General features: G+C 52.8%; 1 protein-coding gene across 2 annotated transcripts in view; it reads right to left on the bottom strand.

The window, feature by feature from the left end:
* Positions 1-1,058: 1,058 nt before the first annotated feature.
* The window catches only part of TMEM63B (transmembrane protein 63B), a 55,877-nt gene continuing 44,709 nt past the window's right edge, over positions 1,059-12,226 (bottom strand). For both annotated transcript variants that reach the window (XM_068157126.1, XM_068157135.1), the window contains 15 exons: positions 11,393-11,463; positions 10,426-10,506; positions 10,170-10,293; positions 9,948-10,081; positions 9,682-9,819; positions 9,251-9,404; positions 8,875-8,981; positions 7,570-7,656; positions 5,148-5,213; positions 4,850-5,012; positions 4,580-4,685; positions 4,256-4,423; positions 4,000-4,115; positions 3,701-3,781; positions 1,059-2,687 (listed from right to left, as the gene is read on the bottom strand). In XM_068157126.1, coding sequence (XP_068013227.1) covers positions 2,523-2,687; positions 3,701-3,781; positions 4,000-4,115; positions 4,256-4,423; positions 4,580-4,685; positions 4,850-5,012; positions 5,148-5,213; positions 7,570-7,656; positions 8,875-8,981; positions 9,251-9,404; positions 9,682-9,819; positions 9,948-10,081; positions 10,170-10,293; positions 10,426-10,506; positions 11,393-11,463 — 1,761 coding nt within the window. In that variant the 3' untranslated portion in view covers positions 1,059-2,522. The remainder of the gene's footprint in view (positions 2,688-3,700; positions 3,782-3,999; positions 4,116-4,255; positions 4,424-4,579; positions 4,686-4,849; positions 5,013-5,147; positions 5,214-7,569; positions 7,657-8,874; positions 8,982-9,250; positions 9,405-9,681; positions 9,820-9,947; positions 10,082-10,169; positions 10,294-10,425; positions 10,507-11,392; positions 11,464-12,226) is intronic.

Raw genomic sequence — 12,226 nt, 5'->3', positions numbered from 1 at the left:
TCCTTTCAGCAGAAAAGCCTTTCTGCAAGCCAGTGGGAGAGCCCCCTTGGGCTGGGAGGGTCATGAACCGTGACTGGGTTCCTGGTGGCAGGGCAGGGCTTGTGCTCGCACAGAAGTACACAACCCCCTGCTCTTTGTGCATTATGCATGCTCCTGCCAGAGTCGTCTTCTCCCAGCTTCCAGACCCCAACCCACTCCACAAAGAAAAGGCTGCAAGAACAATAGCTCCTTTTTTTCCTTTTTTTTTCCTTCTCTTTTTCTTTTGTACACAAATATATACAGGGTATTATACACATCTCTACACAGACAGTGCCACTCAGAACACACAGCTCTCTGCAGGCAGAGTCCCAGCAGCTGCTGAGGCAGTCCAGGCCACAACTGTACCTACAGAGACTGAAGCATCCCAGCTCACCTGCTGGACTGGGGACAAGGGTGGTAGGTGTGTGCAAGACAAGGGAAGCAGGATCAACATCCTCCCTGCCCCAGCCTGGGAGTAAACTGGGAGCTCACATGCTCATTTCATATGTAGCTCATCTCTGGAGGGGACAGGTGATCCTCACTATGCTCCTCTGCACCCACATGTGCTCCAGCCCCAGTGGAGCCCTGGGAGCCAGGGTGACCTGCCCTCCCCATGCATCCAAGACCTACATCTCTTCCCCTCCATCCCCCTCTAGACCTAGGATTCCTATAGAGAGGTGTACAAGAATGTCATCTACGTCCTCCCCAGAGCAGCCCCCCGCCTGCTCTGTGTATCTGGCTCCCCTTCTCTAATGGGGGACAAGGGAGAGAAAAGCCATGGGATGGGACTGCCCTGCCCAGAGCACGGCTGGGTAGGGCTGACGCCTCACTCGTTCAGGTCTATTAAAGTGCTTGGAGCTCCAGGGCCAGCACGGGTGATTGAAAAGGTAAAGGCTGTTCCCTTCCACCTGGACCCATCAGGCCCTGGGGGGCACGGCCCCAGTGAGCCGGCGCAGCACCCACAGGCAAAGGGAGGGTGGTAGTGTCTGCAACGAGCACCAAACGGGATGGTGGCAGGGGCTTGAGGGAAATAAATATAGTTCAGTAGCAGGGAGATTTATTATTGTCCTTTACATTTTACACAAGGAGAGGGGGGAAGCAATTGAAGGCAACTGATCCTGACTAGAAATGTCCTCACAAAGAGTCTTTAAACAGGGTCAGGCCTCCTTGTAGATACTAGAGGCTCCGGTCCACCTCTCCTATCTGTCTGGTCCCCTGCCTGTCTCCAGAACAGTATTCACCAGGGAGAAGGCAAAGGCAGAGGAGAAGCAGCCCCCCTCTTTCAGCCTACACCCAGTCAGGGCAGGTGAAGAAAACCAGCATAGCCCCATGAGGTTTTTGTGCTCCTGAAGGTGGTGGGCTTGCTTAGAGTAAGTCCTGGGGAACCCCCTCCAACAGGACTCCCTCTCTCTGCCTCAGATGGGGGAAGATCCTGCAGCAGCTCAGGGAAGGCAGCCCATGAGGCCCCCTGTGGCAATCAGGCAGCACCAGCCCCTCAGGGTGCTGAGGGCCTGCGGTCCAGGACCCTTTCTTCTAGCACCCAAGTGACCCCCAGCACAGCCCCCATGCCTGAGCCTGCCGTGCACACATAGGGCAGCAAAGGAGGTCATGGTACCACCACAAGGGTCAGGTTGATTTGTTTGAAAAGGAAGAGAAATGTGCACAAAAAAAAAACCCACAACAAAAAAGCCACTTAAAATGATGCTGCAATCCCCTGCCTGTGCCCCTGGGGGAGGAGGGGATAGGACCTGGGGAAGAGGCTGCCTGCGCCTCCTTTTGCCCTCAAGAAGTGCTCTCAACGTCCCTCACCCTGCAAGGAGCTGCCCAGTTCACACCACCCTTGCACCCCTTCTCCAGGGTGATGCTACCCCTGACCACAAAGCTAGGCTGTCACCTACCCTGTAGGAGTGGGAAGCCTCTGCCACCAGCCCCCATGCTTAACCCAGCTCCTGGCATGCCACAGCAAGTGGATGCCACAAGGGGCTGATAAAGAGCATGCATGGTGAGAAGGTGCAACAAAAGCCACCTCCCTCCCTAGGCAGGGCTCCCAATACACTGACTAAAGCTTTTCCTTTATTACCTTCCTGTAAATCTAATAAATTATTAGTATTTTTCACTAGGACAAGGGACAGAGAAGTCACCAAAGGTTCCCCTTGTGGCCCACCCCACCAAAGCACCCAGCTTTCCTCCTCCTTGCAGGTCCAGAGCAGCACCATGGGGATCACAGTCCCCCTCTTCCCCAGCCCCCAGCATTTTGGGGTCCAGGGATGCAGTAATGAAGGTAGCTAGTAAAGAGCATGCCTGCCGAGCTGCTGGGCTGGTGCAGGGGTGGAGGGACAGGAAAATGGAGAGCTTGGGGCAGGACCTCTGCCCTCACTGAGGACAGTGGCCCTGGAGGGTGGGTGGGGCAAGAAGCTAGCACCCTCAGGTGCCTCTCCCTAGGTCTCCATGCACACAGCCTGCCCTGCTCCTGGGCCTCCTTCCCCTCCCACCCTCTGAGGTCCCTACTGGTGGATCTCATTCTCTATCAGGCTATCTTCACATGACTGGAAATCCGTGTCGTTCATGCCATCTGTGTTGATGAGCTCCTCGTCCTGCGACCCCTGCTCCTCTGACTCTGTCGCTTCGCCCTCCGGTGAGGAGTCCTGCAGCACTTGGGCGATGTACTTCTGCCAGGGGCAGGCAAGGGGGTTGGAGAGAGTAGAAACACATGTCAGTCTGGGGGGCTGCTCGGGGCAGCAAAGCACAACATGCAAAGTGCCATGCAAGACATCGAGCCCGGGAAGGGCCAGGAAAGGTCCAGACTCTCTGGGATGTACCAGGAAAGGGGGTTAAAAGCAAGGCTAGCTTGCCCCTGCAACAGTGGATGTGTCAAACCCCAGCACCCTGGGACAGGCAGCACAGCCATGAGGCCAGGGCTGGGAAAGTATGGGGCTCCTCAGCACTTTAGAGTCTGTGTGGACTAGAAGACTGTGCTCCTGTTTTTGCCAGCTAGATGTGTCCCTCTGAAGCTGAGCCTGTCTCCTATGGGGAATCACCTATTGGAGAGATACTACTGCCCTTAGTTACACAGAAAATAGGAAAGAGCCTGGATTATATGCCCACACCCCAGACTCACTCTCCTGAGGAAGTGGGAGGCTCTGCTTTACCCTGTCTCTGCATGTAACCCCCCCAAACAGCTCTGCACATACCATGACCAGAAAAATCTAAGGGTGGAAGGAAGCTGCTGGAATGAGCCAAGAAGTTTAAAAAAAAGGGTCTCTGAGATCTCAGAGAGTTAGGCAGAGGAAGAGAGAGTGCCCAAAGCACTTCCCTGGCCATCAAGGCAATGCCCACAGAGGCCCCTTTTACACTGCCACTAGGGTCAGCCTGGTGGATGAGAGCCTTTGCTGATGGGTAGGCGTGCAAAGATGCAGAAGGAGAAGGGAGACCAACCTGGCTGGACTCACTGCTCCTGCTGAAAGAGGCAGGGAGTAAATGCACAGTGCCTGAGGAGCACTGGGAAAGGGCTGCAGTGATTAGGTGATTACACTTACATTGTCCAGCTCCAGTGACAACAGCACCCGACACCTGCATCCCACCCTCACTGGGAGTCCCCAGATTCTCCCTCAGGGAGTTACCTCCCCCTTCCAATCCCAGGTAAGGAGTGTGCCAGGGCATGAAGGTGGAGACAGGGACTCACAGCTGATTTTGGAGCCGGCAGACTGGTGGCAGCTCTCCCATTCTGCCTATTTTCTACAGTGTCCACCTCTGTGTGGTCAATCTGGAAGAAAAGGAGAAATTGAGAGACTTCATATGGCAACATGTTTATTCTTCCACCACAGGGGCAGTACACAGAGGGAGTGTCCCCTCTGTGAAGGCAGGGTTAAGAGGCTCTGCTGAGGAGCAGGTTGGGAGCCCCTCAGAGGCCCTGCTCTTCTGTGACTGAGTTGTGCTCCCAAAGAGAAGGGTCCCGTGCCCCTACCCAGCACTTTGCCTCACCTTGTAGTTATGAGCGCTGAGGTATTTGAAGTGCCCGAAGCAGACGTGACACAGACAGATCACAATGGTGATGACAAGGACCACAAAGGTGAACATGGAAGTGGGGGCCAGGAACCCTGGGATAAAAGAAAAACAAAGTGGAGATGTCCAAGGAGCCCCGACCATGCGCTGTGGGTGGGAACTGCCAGGACCACAGCTCGGCCAGGAAAGCAGCTCTGTAGGAGGCCAGGAGTTGGCATCTCAGCCCTGTGCTCACCTGCACGCATAGTGGAGAAGAAGAGAAGCCAGAAAAGGCAGAGGATGGGGGCTGCCACCACCTGGTTTACAGCCCCTGAATGGATCTTCTTGTCCAGCTTGGCAGGCAGATAAGCATAATACAAGTTGTACCGGTCCACCAGGTGCTTAAGCAGCATGTACATGAGCCCTAGGAGAAAGGGAGTGATGCTAACAGAACAGGGGATCAGTCTCTTGCCCAGGGCCTCTGACTGACAGGAAGTATCTCCCCCACACTACCCTTCTTGGCTCCCTCCTCGAACTCTCCCCAGCCGCTAACCCAGGGAGGAGGAGAGGTATCACCTACCAAAAGGGACGATGATAGGGCAGGTGATGCTGTATGTCATGACCACAGTGAAGACACACATCATCCAGGCATAAGCAGCCCCAAACTGGAACTCATAGGCCTGGTGCTGCAAGAGAGAACAAACCTCTGTCAGCGTGACCCTGGGAGCCAAGCAGGGGTGTGCAACACACCCAGCCGCACGCACAGCATCGGACCAGCCCCGTTAAGGTCCCATGGCAGCTCCAATTGCAGGTGGAGGCCAGAAGCTCCCCGCTCAGGCTGTCCAGGTACCCGTTTGACGTTCCTGCGCTCGGCGGCAGAGCGAGCCAGGCAGAGGCGTATCATGTACATCAGCAGGCCGGGGATGCGCAGCAGGTCCATGGCGTTCCCGATGAAGGCAGAGGCGATGACGTAGTTGACGAAGAAGGCCCCGTTGTCCGGCAGGAACACACATCTGGGGAGGTGCAGTGAGAGAAGGCTGCAGGAGGTGCTCCTCCCTTGCAGGGTGGCAGCTGGGAGCTCCCGGTACTGCGGACACCAATGAGAACCTCCCCCCCTTGCAAAGAGCCTTCTGCCCCATCCCACTTACTCAAATCGCACAGCGGCTTCGGCAAGGAATTTTTTGTCAAACAACCAGCGGAAAAACACATCCAAGCTGTGGAAAATGGGGTTGAGAAGAACAGAGAATTGGTCAGAAGCAGCAACAGACAGACATGCACATGAAAACATCTGGAAGCCGCTCAAGAATGACCCACGGCTCTGACTACAGGCTGTTTTGTTCCCTCTTGGGATGTGTCACCAGTAATTATGTAAACCAGACACTGTGAAAAACGGAGCAGAACCAAAAAAGGGATATATAGCTAGCTTCCCACTCCCCTGTGTGTTCTTCTCCCTTTGCTGTCAGTAAAGTGTTTTCCTCTCCTCACTGTTTGGGCACAATGCCCATGCAGGAACAGGTGAATGATGACTCTATAAAGGAAACTGGTGAGTGAGAAAGTAGCCTCCATCGATGACTGGATGAGGGCATTGAGTCCATCATCAGTAAATTTGCAGATGACACCAAGCTGGGGGCAGGTGTTGATATGTTAGAGGGTAGAAGAGCTCTGCAGAGAGACCTTGACAGACTGGACAGATGGGCAGAGTCCAAGGGCATGAGATTTAACACATCCAAGTGCCAGGTTCTACACATTGGCCACAACAACCCCATGCACTGCTATAGGCTGGGGTCAGAGTGGCTGGAGAGCGGCCAGGCAGAAAGGGACCTGGAGGTACTGGTTGATAGTAGGCTGAACATGAAGCAGCAGTGTGCCCAGGTGGCCAAGAAGGCAAATGGTATCCTGGCCTGCATCAGGAATAGTGTGGCCAGCAGGAGCAGGGAAGTCATTGTGCCCCTGTACTCGGCACTGGTTAGGCCACACCTTGAGTCCTGTGTCCAGTTCTGGGCCCCTCACTTGAGGAAAGATGTTGAGTTGCTGGAAGGTGTCCAGAGAAGGGCAACAAAGCTGGGGAGGGGTTTGGAGCACAAGGCCTATGAGGAGAGGCTGAGGGAGTTGGGGTTGCTTAGCCTGGAGAAGAGGAGGCTCAGGGGAGACCTTACTGCTCTCTACAACTACTTGAAGGGAGGTTGTGGACAGGCGGGGGCTGGTCTTTTCTCCCAGGCAAGCAGCACCAGAACAAGAGGACACAGTCTCAAGCTATGCCAGGGGAGGTTTAGGCTGGATGTTAGGAAGAAGTTCTTCACAGAAAGAGTGACTGGCCATTGGAATGTGCTGCCCAGGGAGGTGATGAAGTCACCATCATTGGAGGTGTTTAGGAAGAGACTGGATGGGGTGCTTGGTGCCATGGTTTAGTTGATTAGATGGTGTTGGGTGATAGGTTGGACTCAATCTTGAAGGTCTCTTCCAACCTGGTCAATTCTATTCTAAGAGATTAAAACAACCAAAAACCAACCCAAACCAAAACCAACCAACCAAAATTTAAATCATTTAGGAGAAACAAGTGCCATTTCCCTAAATTCTGGGGTTTGGCTTTTTTTCCTTTTTAAATATAAAGCCATGCAATCCTCTGACACCTGAGGTATTGGTCAAGTACACTGCTCCAGAAGAAACAGCAGGGGCACCCAGTCCTCAGAAGGAAGCTGACCTGTTAAGGAGGATCTAGGGAACCATAAACCTTCCGAGAACATTCACCTGCCCAGGTCACAAGGTTATACATTCAACAATGCATTTTTAGTCTGGCAGTGAATGTTGCTGTAGTCACCCCCTGTGATGGAGAGGCCTATTCTTCTGCCTGTGTGAGAGGGTTTGTTTATTAGCAGGAACTGCCTGACTTCACCACTGAGGGGCTGTATCTCAAATGTTGAATTTAGGAAGGTGGAGATTTCCCCACTCTACACCACGTAGGTACTTCTTAGCAGTGAGGATCCCCTGCCCCACTCCTCACAGCTTTGCTTTCCATACACTGTTTCCCTGCTTGATCACTGTCCAGTGCTGGGAGCCCACTCTGATGGCTGGTAGCTGATGCACTGCCGTTTGCCAGAGGATATTTCTATAACCACTACAGGAGGATTTAGGGTTCACATCCAAACAGACAAGCACTGCTGCCGCCTACACAACTGTCCCACCAGCCAAACCCTGCAGCCCACTCAGTTCTGGCTTAAATGGGAAATTCACTAATTTTGTGCAAAACTTGGAATGTGCACCGAACACAGAGAGGTGGGAAGTGCCTCCTTCACAACCACGAGACCTTGAGTAGACTTTTCACATGCATCCAACCATGTCACTTTTTGCTGCATTATTTGTAACACCATGGCAGCTATCAATGCTCCTGGAGAGCCAGCCAGGCCTGGTATAGCCTGGCCCCACAACCAGGATTAAACACCAAGGGGATAATGGCCACAGCACTTGTGCATTGGGGAAGTACATGGTGTAGGAGAGCAACCAGGGCTCCATATCAACCCTCTCCCCATGCTCCAGGTCTCTGCACTTGCTTCCCTTTCCCACCATCCCTACCTGCTCAGGCCCAGTGATGGCAGCAGCAAGACCATGAAGATGAGGAAGGTGTAACACTTGTGCATAGTTGTTCTGTTCTCTCCAGACCTGAGGGCAGAGAGGAGGCTGTTAATCTTTCACTGTCACCCTGCCAGCCCCAAGAGCAGCATCCCCATAGCTTCCTCATCAGAAAGAAATTTCCAGTGTCTAACCTGAATCCCATCCTGTCAACTACTAGTACGTGAACCCTTTCCCTTCATCATGTATGAGGTCTGTTCTTGAGTCCCAATTACTCCCAGGTGGTCCCATAGGCTGTCCCACTGGTTGTAACTATAGAGAGGACTCTGCAATTGTCTGTCTCAACCTGCAGTCCTCAGAACGGGTGACATCCTCCCCACCAGACTCTAATACAGAGCAGAAAACAAAGCTTACATTGCACATCCTCTGGGGAAGGTGCCTCGCAAGCAGCATATTTCTAGTGCTCTCCACTTCAAACACATTCCCTATGGCCAGAAGCCACAGCACCTTAGAGTGGTTTTCTCTTGGAAAAAGCAGTGACTTACACATGGATACAGGCACACCACCCCTGTCTGCTCCTCTCACCCAAGATTTCCCTCACTGCTAGCACTGCTCAGTGACCAGTCCAAACTCCTCCCAAGCTTTCTTCTTACAGAACTATGTCAAACTCTGCTCAGACAACCATGCCAAATAGCAACTAAGGATCAGCAGAACAGCTATCCATGACAGATCACAGGTGTCCAAGACATGCAACAAAAGAACGTGCCGGAATGGTAGAGAGAAGCAAAGCTTGTGAGGGGTTTGGAGCACAGCCCTATGAGGAGAGGCTGAGGGAGCTGGGGTTGCTTAGCCTGGAGAAGAGGAGGCTCAGGGCAGACCTTATTGCTCTCTACAACTACCTGAAGGGAGGTTGTAGCCAGGAGGGGAATGGTCTCTTCTCCCAGGCAACCAGCACCAGAACAAGAGGACACAGTCTCAAGCTGTGCCAGGGGAGGTTTAGGCTGGATGTTAGGAAGAAGTTCTTCCCAGAAAGAGTGATTGCCCATTGGAATGGGCTGTCCAGGGAGGTGGTGGAGTCACCATCATTGGAGGTGTTTAGGAAGAGACTGGATGGGGTGCTTGGTGCTGTGGTTTAGTTGATTAGATGGTGTTGGGTGATAGGTTGGACTCAATCTCAAAGGTCTTTTCCAACCTGGTTAAATCTATTCTATTCAAGCAGAAGGATCCAGGAGCTTTACATCAGTGAGAAGTGTCTAGTGGCCAGGCAGCATGTTAGTATGACTAAGGTCAGGTGGTGGCTCTCCTTACCTGGTCCAGTGCGCTTCAAAGAAGGCAGAATAATAGACGATGGTGGGAAGCAGAGCAGAGAAACACCACAGCAGCAGGGTAGGGAAGAACTGGGTGATGATGGGGTTCTGCAATGAGGCAGAGAAGAGACTGCATATTACACAGTGTGGCAGCTCTCACATCAGCCACAGGTATAGCTGCCTTTGCTGATGCTGAGTTTGCTGCATCGCAGCTTCCACTGCACCCTGGCCAGAGCGAGCATCTCCCTCACGGTCAGGCTCACAGGACCCGGGGAAAAATGACAGTCTCTTTCCCTACTCCCTCCCTTGCAGGGCCTGTTGTTTCTCAGGGTGGTTCCCATGCTACCCACCCTTGAACCAGTGTTCAGAAGTCTTACATTGAGGTACTCCACAGGCTTAGTGACGTTGAACTTGTCCATAGTGGTGATGATGATAGCAGGGGTGGTGAGGAAGAAGAGAAGGATGAAGAGGACTACGTTGATCACAAGGCAGCGGATCCACCAGATGAAGCCCCTTATGGAGAGGTGTTCCCTGAGAGGGGGAAAGGAGGACATCGTGATGGCTACATTAGGAAGAGCAGATGGCTACATCTGGAGCCTCAGGTTGTGCACTGCAGCCCAGCCTGTATTAACAGCACTTGGGGTGCCAGATCAAAGACTTTCCCCCTCCAAGTCAAATCAGACTTCTAGCTCATCCAGGCTGGGCTCCAGCCTGAAATATTCATTCAGCTACCAGAGGAACAAACGAGAAGGGAGGGTGCATGCCTTTCCTATTGGCAGGGCTCACTGCATCCCAGAAAGCTGCTCACCAGTAGATGTTCTGTGGGTCAGGGGCATAGCTGACAGTCCAGTTGGAGACATGAAGGGACTCACTGCAGGAAGAGGCCCTGGGCTCCCCACGGCATGCACAGCCCTGGCACTTGCAAGCGTTGAAATCTTTGAGGATTCTGGAAAAGAAGAGAAATGGGGAAATGCTGACACAGAGAACTGTCAGGGACAAAGCTGAGGGGTATGCCCTGGTGCTGCCATTCCTCTGATTTAAGGTGAGAGATGAGAGAGGACCCTTTGCACTCACATGGCTGTGATGGTCTCATTGTGGAAAGTGACAAAGGCCATCCCCAGAGGCTTTTCATTCACCTTCTCCTTCTCTCGCTTGTAGTCATCTTTCAGCTTCTGTTCCAGCTTGGTATAGTATTCAATGGCCTCCACCTGAGCAGGGGGACAGGGGTCAGAGCAAAGACCTGGGGACCTAAGCCTCCATTTGCCCTGCTGTTCAACACCTCCAGCACTTCCCCACCTCCTCACAGCCCCTGATGACGCAGCAGCACAGGTGGCCACAGGGCTTGGGGTTGATCATGGATGGAGTGTTCTCCTTGGTCTGCAGGTTGGTGAAGTAGATTCGCCCACGCTCAGCTTTCTTCCTGAAACAGAAGAATGGAAGAAAAGGAAGGGAAGAAAGAGAGAGTGTGGCTCAGAAAAAGCTCCTCTGGCACCAGGCATGAGGGAGAGCCTGTGGCATCACCCACCCTGCCTTCTCTCCCAAACTAGGTTACCTCTCTGCATCTAGGAACATCAGTCGGGCCACGTCATAGCAGGGACGAGCCTCCAGGACGGTGCAGTTGGCATAGGCCTCCCTGCAGACAGGAAACAGCAACTCATCACACCCAACATCAGAAGTACCCTCAAGCGAACCTCATACATCCAGGACTTCTCTGGGCTGAGCATCATGTTGCATAGCAAGAGCTTGCTGGGGACAGCAGGGGAGCCTGCAGGCTCTGTCCTTTATAGCGAAAGCAACAAACGGGGCAAACGCTGCACCCGAGAATCATAGCATCATAGTGTCAAAGGCTTAGGCTGGAAGGGACCTCAGAGATCATCTGCTCCAACTCCCCTGCCATGGGCACAGACACCTCTCAACTAGACTTCATTGCCCAAGGCCTCATCCAATCTGGCCTTAAACACCTCCAAGGCGGGGGCATCCAGAACCTCCTGGGCAATCTATTCCAGAGTCTTCCCACCCCTGTACTGAAGAACTTCCTAAGGTCCAGTCTAAACCTGCTCTCCCTTAGCTTAAGGCCATTGCTCAGGGGTGGTGGAGTCACCATCACTGGAGGTGTTCAGGAGGAGACTTGCTGGGGTGCTTGGTGCCATGGGTTAGTTGATTAGGTGGTGTTGGATTCGTTGATAGGTTGGACACGATCTTGAAGGTCTCTTCCAACCTGGTCTGGTCTATTCTATTCCTGTCATCTCAGGACATGCTGTGTTCAGTACTTACAGAGCCATGGAGGTCAGCATGGTAAGAGATAGCTAAGAATTTCCCAGGCACAAAACCAAGGACACTGCACATCCAGATAAAAATTCACGCAGGAAAATAAGAGTGAGAGGCCCAGAATGAAAGCATTCACTGATTCTGGCTCTCTTCCTGCTCTGAACGTATCATTGCCATTCCAGGTAGCACTACCCCAACAAAAATATCCCTGTTAGAGAGCAGCCTTTAATTAGGGGCACAATGAGACTCACTCAAAATGCTTCTTGATCTTCTCTGGCTCAGCATATTTTGAGATGCCATTGATGAAGAGAGTTCGCTTAACCTGGAAGGAAGACAGAAAAAGGAAGGAAAAAAGGTAAGTGTTGATGGTGTGGATGACTGGGACGCAGCAACCCCCTGAGGTTTGAGTCAGCAACAGGAAAGGGCAGCCCCACCACTTCCAGCACCCAGGGCTCCCCTGCTTGGCCAATTCAACCACCTGTTGGCATCCTGCATCCTGGTGCACTGCAGACTGACAGGTGGCTTATACTGCAGCTGCCTGAACTGAAGAAGATGGAGAAACCTTTGAGAAAGACATGGGGTCCCTCTTACATGTTCACCAGTACAGGCCTCTGCTATTTGTTTGGAGCACAAGCCCTATGAGGAGAGGCTGAGGGAGCTGGGGTTGCTTAGCCTGGAGAAGAGGAGGCTCAGGGGAGACCTTATTGCTCTCTACAACTACCTGAAGGGAGGTTGTAGCCAGGTGGGGGTTGGTCTCTTTTCCTAGGCGGCCAGCACCAGAACAAGAGGACACAGTCTCAAGCTGTGCCAGGGGAGGTTTAGGCTGGACGTTAGGAAGAAGTTCTTCACAGAAAGAGTGATTGGCCATTGGAATGGGCTGCCCAGGGAGGTGGTGGAGTCACCATCACTGGAGTGTTTAGGAAGAGACTGGATGGGGTGCTTAGTGCCATGGTTTAGTTGATTAGATAGTGTTGGATGATAGGTTGGACTCAGTGATCTTGAAGGTCTCTTCCAACCTGGTTAATTCTATTCTATTTCCTCACAGGCAGTCAGGGCTGCTGCTTTGGATGAGATCTGCCTATGGC

Source organism: Melanerpes formicivorus, unplaced genomic scaffold (assembly GCF_026170545.1).
Source record: "Melanerpes formicivorus ecotype bairdi unplaced genomic scaffold, bMelFor1.0.p_v2 SCAF_2, whole genome shotgun sequence".
In the NCBI taxonomy this organism is placed as follows: Eukaryota; Metazoa; Chordata; class Aves; order Piciformes; family Picidae; genus Melanerpes; species Melanerpes formicivorus.
This window is presented reverse-complemented; position numbering and strand designations above follow the sequence as displayed.